An 18,915-nucleotide genomic window follows, 5' to 3' on the forward strand; every position below is an offset into this window, starting at 1 on the left:
CCTTACTCGATACCTAATTTACCAAATTTTGACACCAATGAATGAAAACTCCAAATATTCTCGTATAATGATAAAGAGGTTAGCTCTGCAATATATTTTTTTTTAATTTGGAAATAATAAAAATCTAAATGGGCCAGAGAAAGAAAGAACATCTTACACTGATATTCGGTAAGTTATTGATAGATCAATATATAGATATGTTTAATATTCAATAATCAGTTTCATATAAAATTTAAGGGTGAGATTGTTAATCTGGAAATAAAATACAACAAAGTCCAACAGAGTGCTCGTTGAATGAGTATGCTAACAAACCAACTGCTTGGAGGGAAAAGAAGAGAAAAAAATGACTAAAGGAGGTCCACCAAATCGTGGCGATATACCAGTGTTTACCATTTTAGTATGTTGTTATACTAGGTACTTATATTTTTAATACATTTTGATACAAATTCTGTTCTTTTACAATGTTTTCTTATTTATGGTTTGTGCAGTGTAAATAATTATTATTATTGTGTTATTTGCGCTATTGCGTTTCATGATATAAAAAATATAAGAATTTTATTTTTTAACCACTTAATCCATTTTATGGAAGAAAAATGGTACATTTAATACAAAACAAAAATGGAACAATTTTAAGGCTACTTCTCTTGAACTTACGATCGAGATACTTTTGGAAAATACAAAGTTTTGCCTTCCTAATTTTCGTTCTAAAAAGATATAATTGGTATCATTGAATACATATTTCTTAAAAAGAACGAAAAGTTAGGCATCAAAACTTGTATTATTTCCTAAATTCGTTCATAAGAAGTAGTTTTATCTAGCACAAGATGTATATACGAAGCAAAATACATACCTATACACGCGGTAGTCACAACTGCAATGTGTAAACAGAGTTTAAACCTAATACACAAGCACTGTGTATCCTACGGCACACTGTATATTCCTTACTTTGTATATACGTAAATGCTATACTGTGGCTATATTGTGTGAGGCGGACGTTTAACCTTTGTGCATACGTGTTGAACTACAATGTGTAAACGTAGCATATTTACATCGGGGGAATTGTGTCACCCTGTGTCTACATCTAATAATGTAAACACATCGTAAATGTGATTTGATGTGCTGTATGGGAATTCAGTAAGAAATAAACTGTTTTAACCTATGGTTTTAACCATAAAAAAAAAACAAGTTTTGCTAGAAAAAATTGCTTTTTCAACCCTGTCCAGCCCCCAGCCTCTAATATTTCAGCTTGAATCTCTGTGTATTCCGTTCCTGCAACATAAGCTCCCCCTCCCACCGCCCCTGGTTAGGCAGCCAGGTCCGGACTCGGCAACCCGAATTCGCTTCTGAAGAACGGGCTTGTGGAAGAAAAGCCGTCGCTTGGGCCGAGCCTCGGCCAATATTCAACCGGCAGCAGTACGAGTGACGTCGCTCGTTGGTGGTCGCTTCAAAGTAGGCCGTGGTATAAAAGCTGAAACGTGGGTCAGCCAGGTCCTGTCATTTTGCGCTCGCACTGCTGCAGACGTGCGTCGTCGGCTCTACTGTACATTCGTTATCGTGCGACTTGACTGATACCTCTTTAGTTTTCGTTCGTTCCTTGTTATGGCGCGCTCAACAGCCGCCGACTCGAAGCTGCTGCTGATCGCTGTGGTCGCGTCGATATGTGCCTTCGCCGGTAAGTTCAAACTTGAATAATTCTTGTTCTTTTTTTTTCGGTTGGAATGGTGGCGGCCATCTTGCTGGTAGATACATACACCAACGCAAAAACGAAAGGTTTTCTTGAATACCATTGGTGTTTATTGTTTGTGCCACAACAGCTGTTTGATTTTTTTTGTATTAAAATTTAGAGTCTTGCTAGAAATAAATTTGAAAAAGAATCTTACCAGCTCGTTAAATAATTTCTATAGGTCCTTTTATATTCCTCAAAGAATACCGGTGGACTCTTTGGAGTTACCTACAATACAAGAAATGACCCACAACTCTGAAAAATCCAGATAAAAGACTTCAAAAAAAGTGTTTTGATCAGCTAGTTACATATTTTTGAATTCATTTTCTTTCTTTAAATAAGTCAGTTAGATTTCTAGACTTTTTGGAGTTACAATAGAAAACTAGATATACAAATACCAGAAAATATAAAAAAAACTAGACAAAAGAATTAAAAAGTTATTTTGATCAGCTGAATACATACACTCACCGACACAATTTTTCATTTTAGTATTACAAACACACTTTCATTTTAGTATCTCTTTTTAAATAAAAGTTTCCATCTGTCAATTATACGAGGAAAAACAAAATGTTGATATTTTGGTGAAAGTTTTGAAACACCCTGTGGATTATGTCGCCAAAGCAAGCATTTTAGAAATTATTTTATCATCTAGGGTACGTTTTTCTCGATACTTTGTTTTTTGATTTATCGCAATAGCTCTAATTTTATTGGAGATATTCGCCTCTGAATAAGACAGTAACAAGATACATCAATTTTAGCATTAATTTTGAGTCCTTATCAATAATGTTTATTATTTTTGTAATGTTTATTATTTTTGTAATGTCACTGTCATTGAAAAGTCATATTTTTTATATCGTTTATTGGCGTTTACTCTAGTATAGATGGTTTTAAGGTATGAAGTACATATTTCTGTAAAATGCTTCCATTAATTGATTATTGCAGATATCAACTTTGGAACTAGCTACTTAGGGTAACTGCTCAACAGACAATAATAATATGATTTTTTCAGAAACATTACAGAAATCATAAACACTATTTTATAGATCTGTTGACTAGGTCCAAAAACAAAGGCATAGTTTTAATGTAAAAAATACGAAAAAAAGGTTAGAAGATACTAACCTTTTTTTCGTATTTTTCAAAAGCGAATATCTACAAAAAAAATAAAGCTATTGAGATGATTAAAAAAATAAACTATCGAGGAAAGATACACCTAGACGATGTGATTTTTTAATTCCTTGCTTTGTTAACGTACTCCACAGGGTGTTACAAACTTTCACCAAAATATCAAGATTTTGTTTTCCCGCGTATAATTGACAGATGGCAACTTTCATTTTTAATTTAGAAAGAGATACTAAAAAGTCAAATGATATAGCTTCAAATTGCTTAAAAACTTATCAAAATCGGTCCACTAAAACACAAAATATAAAACTATCAAATACATGAAAAGTTTAAGGTGTCTTTTATGTAAATTCATTTTACATCTCTAGATAAGTCACTTTTTGATTGCTAGACGTTTTGGAGTTACAATAGACAACTAAATAGAAAAATGAACCATAAATAAAATATAAAAATAGATAAAGGGTTCAAAAAGTATTTTGATCTGCTGATTACATATTTTTGAACTTGTTTTCATTCTTTAGATATGTAGTAGTAAGTATTTTTGTATATTTTCTTTATTTCTGTAATTTTCTTATCTAAACTAAGATTCCTTTAATTATTATTTGTTAGTCAATTTTTGGTCATATACAGGGTTTCGTTAAGAACAAATACAACTTGAATATTTTTTATTTGTAACAGCGTGCAAAACTCTAGTAGTCATAGTTATTTGTCTCATAGTTATTTGATGCAAGTGCGTATGTAATTTATTGAAGCCTATATTATACAGAAAACAAAATTAAAATACGTAAAAAAGTATTTTTTTATAATAAAAAAATGTGAATGCAAGCTAGAATTCAATAATTTATATAAGTCCTATAAATACTACTAATCAACATGTTGTTCGTACATTAAGGTGTAACTGTGTAAAGACATGTCATTAAAATATTTCGCTGAAAAATATTTTAATAGTTTTGCATAAGAAAAAATGTAGGAACGACTTATTACATTTCGTTCGTTCTCAGCTTTGTTGCTTTCCCTTTCGATATGACCAACATTGCGTAAAGCTTTTAAATCTTGACTGAATAATAAATAAATGCTGTTACTTAAAGACTGGTTAAAAATGCTGGATTTTCTGTAGTTATACAGGGTCTACCCAATATAACACTTGTCTACGAAAACATTTTTTTTTAGCCTTGGAACCATTCCTGCTCATTCTTATTTAAAATTTCGTCCTCAATAGAGCCCACCATTGTCAGGCGAGCTCCCCCCCCTCCCTATTTTTATCACTTTTCAATAAGACACTCAGATGCAAGAAAAAACTCGACGGAAGATTTTTTCAAGTTTAAAGTTTTTACTTTTAGCCCTATTTTTATGAATATTTTTTAACAAACTGTATATATAAATCTATAAACTTTAATTCATAAACTCAGTTTTTTACAGTTTTTTATAAACTTTAGTATTTGACTTATTATACAGGGTTAATTAAAGGGTTGTTTCTTACCCTAACTTTAAAACACCCTATGCAATAATTTCGTAATTTTTCCTAAAGCATTACTTTTTTTGTTTTTTAGCTTATATCAACATAGGCCTTGATTAATTTTTAAGAGCGAGATGAACTTGCCACCAACAATTTGCAATTTTTCCAACTATCATTACTTTGTGACTTACTATTTTTTTACTATCACGAAGTGGTAATGTCATATCGACAATGATTAGAACCCTATATTAAAATTTTAAAAATACTAAAAACTAACGATACAGGCTTGGTTTTAATAAATATTAGTAACACTGATAGAACTAAAGATATTAAAAAAAGTAACTGTAATAACAAAGTGTACAAACAAATAAAAAACTTGTAAAAAATACTATAATACTTTGTATTACCTTCCCCGGCTGCTACAACTGTCTGTAAAAAGGCAAGGGGGTTCAACTATTAATCAGGCTGCAAATATATTATGTTTTTTACCATTCTTCTTCAAGGACTAAGATAATATTCATAATTTCGGTCATCTTCAACAAGATCAATGACTTTTGCAGAATCTACTACACTAAGAACCATATTCAATTGTACACAACAATAATCAGCGTAAAGCAATCACCACCCATTTTGAAGAATATCATGAAAATGTAACGATAATTGAAAAAATTGCAAAATATTTGTGGCAAGTTCATTTTGCTCTTGATAATTAAGCAAGGTACGTGTTGACATGAGTGAAAAAACAAAATAATCAGGAGACATGGCTCTGACCGAAAAATAATGTTTTAGGAAAATTTTCTCACGAAATTATTGCATAGGGTGTTTTAAAGATAGGGTAAAAAACAACTCTTCGTTACTCTTGTATAATAAGTCAAATATTAAAGTTTATAATAAAATGAGTTAAAACAGTCTTTATGCCTTATCTGGATATTCCTCCTTGTATCATAGGGGAATTCTCCATACTCTTAATTATGGAATATCCATTAAGTCAAAGCCTTTTTTGATTCACTATGGCAAGTTCTTCGATTTACAAGAGAGTGAAATGTATACTGTTCATCTAAAATACCAACGCCCCATTAATATAAGATACCACCTATTTTTCCCCAACAAAACATTCCTAATATCCCTGTGTCCACTTTTTCCGACACACTCTCCATGGAAGTATCCTATTTCAGTTAATATGGAACTTTTTAAATTAAAAAAATCTGAAACATTCAGATATCTTTACAAAACTAGTCTAATACAAATCTTAGACGAAAAATATCGTGATTATATTTGTTTTTACACAGATGGTTCTATAACAATCTAATCTAATAAAGTTATGGAATTCTTAGAAAGCACCAACATAACGAAAAAACTTTAATTTCTAATAATTTAAAATGGCCTCATGTTGACTAAAGCTTGTTACTGAGCGCTAAGAAACCCTCGCTGTTGACGCGTTCTATAAACCAATACCCCTCTCTCTCTCTCTAAACTGAGTTTACGAATTACAGTTGATATATTAATACACAGTTTGCTAAAAAAATGAAAGGAAATAGGGCTAAAAATTAAAAAGAAATGTTACATTTTAAACTTTAAGTTCATATTCGGATTCTGGATATATGGTTATATATACAGGGTTGTTTACTACATGCGACACGGAGTATTGTAGCTAAACGATGAGGTTTTTACAAATTGTAAGTTTTGGGTTCGATGAAGGACTATTAGAGGTACAATTTAAAAATAATTTTACAAGATACAGAGTGTCCCAAACAAGTAAAAAATATCAAAGTTGTATTTTTTTAAACGGAACACCCTGTATATTATTACATTTTTAGTTTCTACGGTTAAAATAAAGGTAAATTTGATTAGGGTTTATTATACTTAAACCTTACCGTTTTTGAAATATTTTCAATTTTGTGAAATTGCAGTAAAAAATTTAAGGCTTCATTTCTCCAAGGGTATAGAAGTTTTTAATACTAAATATTTACTGAAGTTTATTTATTGATCAGTTATTGTGTTGCAATAATAAAAATAATACTACCTTATACAGAGTGTCTAAAAATTTGTTTTAAATAATTATCAGCTTCAAACGGCAATAACGTGTTTAATTTAAATGGAACACCCTGTATATTTTACGAGAATCAGATGCTCAATTTAATTTTCTATCAAATTGTATTATACCATTTTTTACCTATCTCTTTAAGTTTCCGTAGAAAATGCATTTTCTTGTAATTTAGAACTTATTTATCAATATACCCATGGAATATTGACATTTTAGATTATTTTTAAAGATGTACCAAATTTTTAAAGAGTACAGATACTAATATTGTCGATATAATTCGGTTATTTCACTAAAAAATAAAAAAAAACTGTTTAAATATTTGTTAAAGAGAACCAATTAATATGATTCTAGTATTCAAACTACATTAACTGACTGTTTGCGTTGATTAATAATAATTGCCACAAATACTAAAAAACTGTGTTTTGTATATGTATTTGACGGTGTGGTAAAAAGTAACACCTTAAAATGATATTTAATTTTTTAATAAATGCTTATTTATAACAACAGAGACGTTAATTTTGAAAACTTTTTATTATATTGATTTCTGACTCAAATCCACATTTATTTAGAATAATTTATTAACGAACACAATTAAGTATGTAATTAATTAGTATATGGGCGGAAATAATGGTGTTATATTTAATTAATGGTATACTCTTTTATAAAGATTTAAATAGTTTGCTTTTTGCATACAAATGGGCTAGTAATATTATCGTTTTGTTAAAAACGATAATATTACTAGCCTGTACATTTTGTACATTTGTTGCTTTAAAAATAATCTAATATGTCAATATTCCATGGGTATATTGATAAATGGGGTCTAAATTATAAGAAAATGCATTTTCTACGAAAACTTGAACGGATAGGTAAAAAATGGTATAATACAATTTGATAGACAATTAAATTGTGCCTCTGATTCTCCTAAAATATACAAGGCGTTCTATTTAAATTAAAGAAGTTATTGGTGTTTAAAGCTAGAAATTATTTAAAATAAATTTTTAGACACTCTGTATAAAATAGTATTATTTTTATTATTGCAACACAATAACTGATCAATAAATAAACTTCAGTAAATATTTAGTATTAAAAACTTTGATACCCTTGGAGAAATGATGCCTTAACATTTTTACAAAATTGAAAATATTTCAAAAACGGTAAGGTTTAAGTATAATAAACCCTAATCAAATTTACCTTTATTTTAATCGTAGAAACTAAAAATGTAATAATATACAGGGTGTTCCATTTAAAAAAATACAACTTTGATATTTTTTACTTATTTGGGACACTCTGTGTCTATTTTTAAATTGTACCTCTAATGGTCCTTCATCGAACCCAAAACTTGAAATTTGTAAAAATGTAATCGTTTAGCTACAATACTCCGTGTCGTATGTGGTGAACAACCCTGTATATGTTTATAAAATATGTCTAGGTAAATTATATTATCATCAATTCATCCTCATTACTATACAATTTAGTATAGACAAAGAGAAATGACGACTCTTTAAGAAGTATTTTGACTCTCATTGCTTCAACATTAAAAGTAAAAGTGTATGCAAAGATGGCTGGTTGGAAAGTTATACGAAACTTGTTTTCAAACAAAAACCACTGTAGCATATTAAAATACAGGCATACATTCGGTGCTACTTTGACATTTACTGGCCTTCTTTAACCCAAGCATCGAAATTAATCATTTCCATTATACGAAAAACCCAAAATAAATATTATATCACACTTTAATCACTTTTTCTTGCGTAACTTTTTTTCTAAAGAATCCCAAAAAAAAGCTCTGTAATTTCAATACTAAAGACAATGAAAAATACTAAATAATGCTAATTTTATTTATCTTTTTTCTTCGTTGCAAAATTAAATCAATTATCATTCCTTCTAGACTGCAACGTTGTTTGTCCATTGCTTTAGTCAAGGTTTTCGTATTGTTGAGCAACAGACAAGTAATAGTTTGTTATATGTAATAAATAACGAAAATATTGTGTTTTATAGTGATTTTTGTCTAAAATAGTTATGTCAGTTTAATCAAAACATTGTAGTTTTATTATACATCAACTGGGTAAGGAATATGACAGGAAGACGCGATATCCCCAAAGCTGTTTACAGCAACATTAGAAGAAAGTAAAGTAAAGTAAAGATTTCAAGTTAACGTCTCCTTTTTGCTGCCAGGGCTAATCTGGACGGGGCCTACTTTTTTACGCGGAATCCGAACCGCGGTCCTCGGCAATATCATGGTCAATGGCCTACGGACTTGGCAACTGTCTAAATCGACTCTTACTCACGAGATATCCGATCTCATCCGGCCTCGAACCGGCGTGAATGAGCAGTGTGTGTCAATAGATTTTACACTTTTGCCTTGGACAACAGCACGATACAGAGTTTCGAAACGGTCACCCGTCCATCAACTAGTATCGCCTTACGTCGTTTAACTTCGGTGTTCTAATGGGAACCGGTGTTTCGACGTAGCTGGGCCGTTGCTCAAACTAGAAGAAATCTTCCGTCAACTGGACTGGACCAACAAAGGATTAAAAATAGATGGAGAATATCTTAACCATCTAAGATTCGCTGATAACATAGTCCTAATTGCCAATAGTCGTGAAGAACTACAAGCACAAACTAACGAACTAAATACAGCCATCAATAAAGTGGTCCTCAAAATGAAATTAGAAAAAACTGAAGTAATGTACAACAAACTAGTGGAAAGAAAAGACATTTTAACACTGGAAATAGTGGAAGAATTGAATTTGGGACAATTAATACGCAGCTCTGGATCTCTACTACCAGAAATAAACACAAGAATTAAGTTAGCATGGAGTATTTATGGAAGAAAGTCAACTACATCATAATTGGAAATAAGCTCAAAATGATGATGATGACATCAAAGATTATTTGCTAAAAAGAGCTTATGAAAAGTTGTTTTCATTTTTGTGTAAAAGTAGCATTCTTCTGCTTACATCTGAGTGTATATCTTGGATACAATAATTTTGTACATTAATGCTTGCTTCATCCACGTTACCGTAGATGGAGCTAAGAAGGCTTAGGTAGGGTATATATAAATAAACAAACATCTGTGATTGTCACAGCTGCCGCTAGATGGCGTAGAGCGTCTAGCACTCTCGCCATAGTAGTACGTTTTGTACTCAAATGCTATTCTCTGCTTTTCGTTGGTCAGATCGAGGGTTACAGCAAAGTCGGCCTGACGATGGAGAAAAATCTCCGAAACCGGTCGTCGAATGGCTGTTCCCTTCGGTCTGATGAACTTAATGCAGAGAATAAGCATATATGTAGGGTTTTTGGTCCTCTTTTTTCGCTACTCGTATTTTGTTTGTTTATTTGTACATTAATGTTTATACTAATAAAGTTATTCAGTTGTACATGTCTAATGGAAACTATTTTTCTCATTAATTAAGAGTTAATTACAAAAAACATGAAGCATATCCTCGTATTGGGTTAGTCTTAATTTGTTCTGAATAATTAAACCTGTAGAAAAATGGAACTGTGAAAGTCGACTGCCTTGTGATTTTCCTTAGACTAAGCATTTTTAAAGATTAACAACAAATAATTTTTGCTTTTCACAAATGTGCACTTGTGTAACCTTACGTCTAATAATAGCTCTGTAATATGTCTGTAAATTAATTACTTATACGATATCATTAAAATTTTCTAGGATAAGTAAGCCATTACATGGCTGAGGACCGTGGTTCGGAAACCGCGTAAACAAAGTAGGCCTCGTCCAGGTTAGCTCCGAGAGAAAATAGCTTTTTGTGTATCAAGAAAATTACATGTGTGAGGGTAAAATTTGTTTATTTTTGTCCCATTTTAAAACGACACATACATTTATCTGCAAAGCTTTGTCGTATAAAAACTCGCTGCAGCCTTTTGCACTTAACAACACCACCATTGACGTCGTAAAATCTGTAAAATTCTTAAGGCTTGTTGTAGACAATTCTCTGAAATGGGACATGCATATCGATGCTTTGTCGAAAAAATTGAGCTCTGCCTGTTTTGCATTAAGATCTGTTTCTAAGGAGCTTAACTTGTCAGTGGCTAGAACTGTTTATTATGCACTTTTTGAGTCGCACCTCAGATATGCCCTTCCATTCTGGGGTACGTGTTGTGCGACTCGATTTGACCGCATTTTCAAGCTCCAGAAGAAAGCTGTTCGATATTCACTGGGACTTAACAGCAGAACTCATTGCCAGGACTTTTTTAAAAAATTAAAAATATTAACTCTTCCTTCCTTATTTATATTTGAATCCGTTTGCCTAATACGTAAGCATGTATCAGCTTCTCAAGAGAGAAAGGCCATCTCACACTTATCCACTCAGGAACGCGGAGCAAGATCTTTATCTACCTACCCCACGCTCAGAGTTAGTTAAAAGTTCAATATTATACAACTCGAAAAAAAATGCACAATCAGCAATCACCTCCCATTTGAAATCAAATCCATAACATCATTTTCTTCATTTCGCAAAGCATTGAAATCTTATTTACTAGACGAGGCTTTCTGCGCCGTAAATGACTTATATTTTGATAATCGAATTTGATTGTAAACTTGTAAACACTGGTCTAATATTTGCTATTACTAGATAATATTTACTATAAATTTAGTAAATATTTTTGAATCTTATTTTTATTTTTTTATTCTTTGACATTGTAAACATTTATAAATGTATATTTTAAACAATAAGCCTGACAATGTAATTTGTGTACTTGTTTTGTATTCTCTTTTGTTTGTATACTTTACCTCTGTCTACAAATTGTAAAATTTTTTGACAATAAAGGCATTTATTTATTAATCTTCCGGTATATTTGTATTAACGCTGCTGGTAGGAACTTTGCTGAAGAAGCACGACAAGCGTTACTCCCACATAAAAGTGAATCCATTTACGAAAAGGAATATAAAAAATGCCCTCATTAGCTGGGGGCTATTATTGCTAGTGCATAATATATTATTTTTTATATAAAAAATTAAAAAAAAAATATATATATAAGTTGTTGAAAGTCCAGGGGTGTTACTAAGATTTAACAGTCAAGCTTAGAAACCTACTCATACATAAATCTAAAATAATTTGAATAATTTATTTATAAATTCTTATAAAAGTGCTTGTAAGGAAGGTATCGGCTTGTGACATCTAAATACTTCTTGCATGCATCGCATGGGCAAGTGCATAGCGATTAACAATGCAAGAATGTCTCGGGGTGCGTTGTAACATTTTAGCCTTTGTAATTGCAGCAATAAATATAATCGTTTTTCTTTTACTACATTTATTATCCACGTAATAATTTCAAGAATACGAAGGTGTGTGGTGTGTGTTCTAAGTCTTTATTAAAATAATTTATTTTTATTTCTTGTAAATCTTTCTGTGTATATATAATAATTGATTTAATTAGTCAAGATTATGGCGTTGCACAAATAAGAACGTTTAAACTGCAATGAACAATAATAATTATACTAATATGTTGTTGCTTAAGTTTTGTTCTTTCGTATTCAGAGCGGTTATATTGCTAAATATACCATACGATTGAAAAAAATAGGTGTCGCAGTCGCCTTTGAATGATAATTTCTATCGAGAAAAATCGATACGCGCCGAATCTTCAAAGCTGTTTACAGCAATACTAGAAGAGATCTTCCGTCAAGTAGACTAGACTAACAAAGGATTAAACATTGATGGAGAATATCGTACAGTTACTGTACTATACAGATTATACAACTACATGTTGCCTTCACAGTCTCAGTCGCCAGCCATCTCTGTCGTACACGAGATCTTCTTCGATATTCCGATCTCTCATCGCCTGTCGTATACCATCGTTTCAGGACCGACGCGGGCGTCCCCTTCTGTTTCTTCCAGTGGGTGGCCATTTGAATACATGTTTTGGCCATCTTGTGTCCTCCATCCTCATTAGATGACCAAACCATCTCAAACCTCTTTTCTCTATTCGTTGAATTACTGTTTCTTGTGGCGAGGTTCTGTTTCTGATTTCCTCGTTTCACACTCTTTGTAATCTGGATACTCTAGCGCTTCTACGTAAGTAATCCATCTCTGCAGCCAATACTCTCCGTTTATCTTCTTCTCTTAGGGCCCATATCTCACTCCCATAGCATAAGACCGATTCTACCATTGTTTGGCCAATTGTTTTTTATTCTTTATATTAATATGTTTGTCCCACCAAATTGAGTTGAGTGTCCACCCTACCACTGTCCTCGCGTTCTGAATTTTCTGTCGTACTCTGTCCCACCGATTCCATTTTTATCAACTATAGCTCCTACATATTTGAATGTGTCTACCTGTTGTATTTCTGCCTTGCCGTCAAATTAGAATATCAAATTTGGCGTCGGAATTTAAAACCAAGTATTCTGTTTTTTTCTAAACTGACTTCTAGACCCCATTCCTGATACTCAGTATATAGTCTCCTGAGCATAAACTCCATGTCAAAGGAATCTTGAGCAAATACTGCTTGATCGTCTGCAAAATTAAGTGTCAGAAGATGTTCCTCATTAATTAGAATACCGATTCCTTGACATGATCTCTTCCACCTCCTAAGAGCTATCTTCAGGTAAATATTAAACAAAAGAGGGGATACGCAACAATCTTGTCTCAGACCTTTCGTTGTACATATGGGTTCCGAGAGTATCTTTCCTTGTTTTATATAACTGATGTTATCGGTGTACAGTTCTTTGATAACTTCTATAAGATGTTGGCTAATCCCAATAGTTTCTAATGCCATCCATAGGTTATTTCTCGGGACATTATCATATGCTTTCTTTATATCCAGAAATGTTATATGTAATTCTTCATTTTCACACATTTTTCACACTGGACACATAAAACCGATATTATAAGAAAACAAAAGCTCCATTTAACGCTCAATGGAAAGAAATATGCTGGAAATAACCAAGAAAGACCGTAAAATAATAGAGTGGATACTGAAAATAATGATGATGGACTAATGGACAAATATAGTTTAACATTTCAGGAGGTATATCTCCTCTCGTGGCGTCGTCGGAAGCCAAAAAGCAAAGAGCAAAGAAGAAGCTATTTAAAATATCTATATTTTTAACTTATTGAAGACCCATTCTGTATAATAATCATATACAAGCTTTACTAATAAACGCGAATATACTATTATTATACAGCATGACATAAATCATACAGCCTGAACAAAATAGTACAACTATAAAAAACTTATATAAAGATTCAGGAAATAAGTAATGAATTCTTCGAATATATTAGAATGAAGAAGCTATTAAAGAATAAAGAAACAGTTTTGTAACGCATTAAAAAAACTTGAAGTGAATGACCAAATGACCAGTATTCTCAACCAAAACCGATAAAGAATATTTACTTACGCAACATCCAATCATCCACTTTACGCTTGATTTGTTACGTTCATCAAGGTAATCAATTGATCACGTCTATCCTCGATGCTTGACAGATCTTCAGAAAGAGATTTGAAAGTTTTGAGTTTATTTAATATTAATGAATTAAAGCTTGTACGTATGCCTCGTTGATTTCTATACCCACACGCGTAATAGATATGACATGTAGGCATTATGATAATGATTAATATTAATTGAAAATGTTGCATTATAAATCAAAATGTCATTTAGTGAATCACGCTCGGTTAGCGTTTGTTTACAACCATTTATGGCTGTTCTGTTTACTTACTATTTTTTTCTCAAAGAAATATAGGTTAAAATATGTCATTGTTTTACAGAACACATTTTTTCAGTATACCGAGTTGTTGGAAACATAGGAAATCCCGTGCAAATTTTAAACTGCCCAAATATTGGTTCCCCGGTTGATTTTACAAATAAATATATTTTTAAGGGTCTGCGTAAGCTGAATACACATGGCAAATTTTAATAATTCTGAACATGCCGATCATCACAATTTAAGAAAAAATGCATATATTTTTAAATTAAAACTGAACAAAGTAACAATGCAAAACCAGGCAAATGATGCCAAAATATCTTAAGTTGTCAACCTATATTGTTGTGAATGTCAAATGTTCTGAAATGAAAATTTAAGTAAGATTTTTGAAGTGAAATTTCTTTACACGCGTTGCGAGTAAAAATTCAAGGCTCTAACACTCGGCCTTGAATTTTTACTCCTAACAGTTTTTATTTACTCCCATACAATTGGTTTGTCGCTTCTGAATAACGGTCTAGGTAAAGTATCTAGTTCATTTGCCAGCTGAGAATTGGAATTTACAGTTAGAAACTCGGATTTTCATTGGAGGACACTGATATTTATTCCAATCCAATAATCAACGAAAATATTCGTATAATTTTAATAAAATTACTGTAAATCACTATAAATAATGAATTGTATGTAATTGAACTGTAATTCCTATATTATTAATGCGGTAAACGATGGAGATAAACAATTGTGATTGATTCTTGAAATTTTATTTCAAGAGGAAACTTTCGTTAACACAATTCTGAGAATTCAAACAATGAATTGAATAATGTTAACTAAGGTCCGACCAAGATCCCGGTCGCGGTCTCGGTTACAGTCATTCTCGGCTAAAAATCAGGCCGAAATCTCGGTCTCGTTCTCGGCATAAAAAGGCCGAGATTATCGGCCAAGGTCGAGACTGTTACGATCGTTAAATTAGCTTATTTTTGAGCGTATCGCTCCACCCATCGATGCGTGGATGAATGAAATACTTGTCCGAAGTGGATAAAAAGAATGGATCATATCTGATCCATATATGATCTGATCGATTCACAGAGGGGATTTCCCGAACGGCAGAAAAATCGCTTTCATATTTCGATGTGTAAAACGAATTGTTAGATGCTTGGTTAGATGTTAGTGTCTTATTAATGCAAGTTTTATAAACTTAACAGAATTATGCTTTTAGATGAATTACTTGTATATCTAACTGTAATAAGTTAAATTTTTGCGTTTAATTATTCACCTCCATACAATATTCTGAAACCAGCAGCTTATAAATTTCTAGTCTGTACCACCAACAAGCGTCTCTAGGAAACAACTATTTAGAAAGAATATGATGAAGCACTGCATAATTTGAATGGATGCAATGCTGAAAAAATACTTTTTTAGCCTACAACATAGACTCAAGAAAAGTAATTTTATTAGTATTAGTAATTTTATAGTACTAAACCCCAATAAAACCGTTTCTGCATGAAAATAGCGTTTTTATTACATTATCAGATATGTTTTCATATAATAAACTATTAAATAAATATTACATCGTGTCTCGGTCTCGTTCTCGTTCTCGGCCGAGAATCTCTTTTTCTCTCAGTTTCGGTCTCGGTCTCGGCTGAGACTAAAAATCCAGGTTCTGTCGGACCTTAATGATAAGACAAGTGACATCTGTCTAAAAAAACAGATATTTAGAGTGAAAATTTGGTTATGTCAAATTTAGAGTGACAATTTTGATTACGCAAAAGAAATATGTATTCTACCGTGCTGGCAACTTTTGGGTCGGCATTTACATGTGTGGAAGTAAATGGCATAGGGATCTTACTAAGTTGGAGTGAGAGAAATGCGACCGAACGACGCGACACGCGACGGTGTGCTGTTGCGGCGTTGCCGATTCGCCTTTCCCTATTAAGTAAAGTAAAATCACGATCGCAAACCGCTTATTTTTAAAAGACTTTTTTTCAAGAGATAACTAGATAAAATCATTAGACATGTTTCTGAGTTTCTCATTGAACTTTTTAACACAGGAACTTTAACACAAGGCCATAACTCAAGAACCACTTTAGATATTGAAACTTTTTTTGTTTTCAAGATCGGATATTTTACAATCTGTTTACATAAGAAAAAATCGATAAGGTTGTTTTTTCTATTTTTTTTTTCAAAAATTGTAAACAATCCATCCATTTGCTTTTAGAGGATAGCAATTTTCAGCAATCGTGCAATTTTTTTATTGATAAAGATTTTCACATACTGTCTACAAAGAAAATACAGCAGAAATATTAAGAAAGTTCTTGAAAAAACTACAATCTATTATTTCTAATAGATTTCGAGATATCGATTTTTGAATTCAGAATTCTAATAGCGCGACCACTATCGAACACCCACTCAATTCCGCTTATTTTTACCAAAAATGCAAGTGTTTCTAGCTTGCACTTAAAAAATTCAAGTTATAGGGAATATTACAATGACTCGTTAATAAATACACATACAAATTAAGTATCACGAGACGTAATTAAATCGTGAAGCTGAACGCATGACGTACACCTTTCCCTAGAACTTTAAGTACTGACAGAGGTATTGATTGGGTCGACCGGTCAACTGCGACAAATCTGCTATATCCCCTTCCACTTCTCTTAGCGATGTGCACAGTTTCTCGGGTTTTCATACATTTGGCAACGTGTTTACTGTCCTCTCTTTGTTCAGTACATTATAAACGCATTGTAATCTTCTTACATACGGAAATCTCGACCCAAGACTAACCTTTGCCAGCCCTTAGTATATGCTTTGCCTATTTTGCCTATATGAGTTTGCCTAACGATTAACATTAATTTAAAAATAAATCCCCAACATGAATAATGAACAAAACATTTAAACAAAAACAGACAATAGACCACATAAAACAAACTGTTGATTGGTAGCAGTTAGTAGTAGTCAGAGATATAGATGTGGTAGTATTTTGGTTTAAATGGTCACAGCTACCAGGCTATCCGGCCGAGTGAATTATCAATTTTTAATAAAACTTAAAAAAACATTATAAAATTATAAAGCTAGAATAGTATACTGTTTTATATTAACTCTATTTTTTTGAAGTTGATAAAAAGCATTCATAAAAAAATTAGTAGTGGGAACTATCGAATGAATACTATCGAAACATTCGATAGTTGCAATTCATTCGAATAATTCGATAGCTAGTAAGAAAACATTCGTTGAAAACTATTCGAATAAAAATTATCGAATAGATGCGTCATCTGCCTTGAAATATTGTATTCTAGTAATTCGGCAGCAAAAACCATTCATTTATAAAATTCATTCATTTATTCGTCAGGATCGATTATAATAAAATATTAACTGGATTTTAGTTGTCGCCCGGCCACGTAGGTTTCTTTCCGAGAAGCCCGACAGCGGTCGGTGGCAATGCTATGAAAGAAGCCGGCATCTTTGATTTTTTGCGGAGTCATATAAAGATAAGGACACATTATTTTTTTTATTGAGGTGCTAGTATTTACACAGAAAATACATTATGGAGGGCGCTGTTGCCATATATTGGTATTAGTTGATATTAGCAAAGAATATTATTGTTTGGCTTTAGTTAGTTAGGGATAGTATGTCTATATATTTTGCATTTTTTTATTAATATTCTGTTGTTACACTGCAATAATACTTCTTATTTTGGATGTAGGAAAATGATTTTTAATGTTTTTAAGCAAAGACTGGTTTAATAAAAAATAATAATAACAGTAATAATTTGTTATACCTATTAACAACAAAATTTAAAATAATTTAATATAAACATTTTTTTACGGAGTAGCAAAATATAAACAACAAATTAGATGTCAAAATTATTTATATTAGATCCTATTTAAAAATAATATAGTCTTTAAATTTTTTGTGGCAACGTTGGTTTATTAAATAATAATAATTACAGAACTAATTTGTTATATTAACAACAAACTTTAAAATCATGAAATATAAACATTTATTAATTTTCTAAGCATGCAGTGTAATGGAAGGAAAATATAAATAAAAAATTAGAAATCAAAATTATTTATATTAGGTACTTTATATTATTATTTAAAAATAATATTTACTTTTACTAGCATTTACTTTAAAAAATAAATGAAATATTTCTTCGCAAAAAACTACATGTAAGAGAATTAGCATAAACAAAATACAAACATCGTTAACTTTTTTTTTAAATTGGCACGTGTAAAACTTTCAATTTAATTTTCTCATCCCATAGTTTGAGTTCGATAACCCCCCATTTACTTAACCACATTACTTAAATATGATTATTAAGTTCAACTAATTAATATTATTAAAACATCTAAAATACAAATATGTATTTTTAAAATTAATTCTAAGTTCATCTCATCTCTCTTAAAAATCGCTACTTCTCAAAATTTCCCATTAAAAAATAAACCATATACCATATAAAATTAAATAATTGAAAGATCGGGCTATGGAAAATCACGCACACAATCGTCAATTAAAAAAAACTTCTATTTTGGTATTTTAAATATTTTAATAAACGCAAAAATGGCACAGTATTTATAAGACGAAGTTATAAAAATTTGGAAGAACTAATAATGCACTCACGCACACAAAAATCAAACGAATACTAAATAAATTTCATTTATATTATCAAAAGATGTCAAAAGCATTCGATAGTCGTGGCTCAAGGATAACCATTTAGTCGCACGGCGAGGTTGTCACATATGCTTTAGTATACAAATGAATGAATTATTTTATTCGAATAAAACCATTCGATAGTTGAAATCATTCATTCAATAACCACCATTCGATAGTCTAATTCATTCGATAGTTCCCATCGCTAAAAAAAATATATATCCTTCAAAGCTTTCAATTTAGTAGCCTTAATATGAAGACAGTTAGT

At 31.5% G+C, this 18,915-nt stretch overlaps 1 protein-coding gene across 1 annotated transcript in view; it reads left to right on the forward strand.

Moving 5' to 3' along the window:
• Window positions 1-1,359: 1,359 nt before the first annotated feature.
• LOC115890713 overlaps window positions 1,360-18,915 on the forward strand; it is a 39,314-nt gene continuing 21,758 nt past the window's right edge. Inside the window, 1 exon segment of the mRNA XM_030911017.1 lies at window positions 1,360-1,672. Within this exon segment, the coding sequence (XP_030766877.1) occupies window positions 1,600-1,672 (73 nt within the window). The 5' untranslated portion in view covers window positions 1,360-1,599.

Source organism: Sitophilus oryzae, unplaced genomic scaffold (assembly GCF_002938485.1).
Source record: "Sitophilus oryzae breed Bouriz unplaced genomic scaffold, Soryzae_2.0 scaffold_908_pilon_pilon, whole genome shotgun sequence".
In the NCBI taxonomy this organism is placed as follows: Eukaryota; Metazoa; Arthropoda; class Insecta; order Coleoptera; family Curculionidae; genus Sitophilus; species Sitophilus oryzae.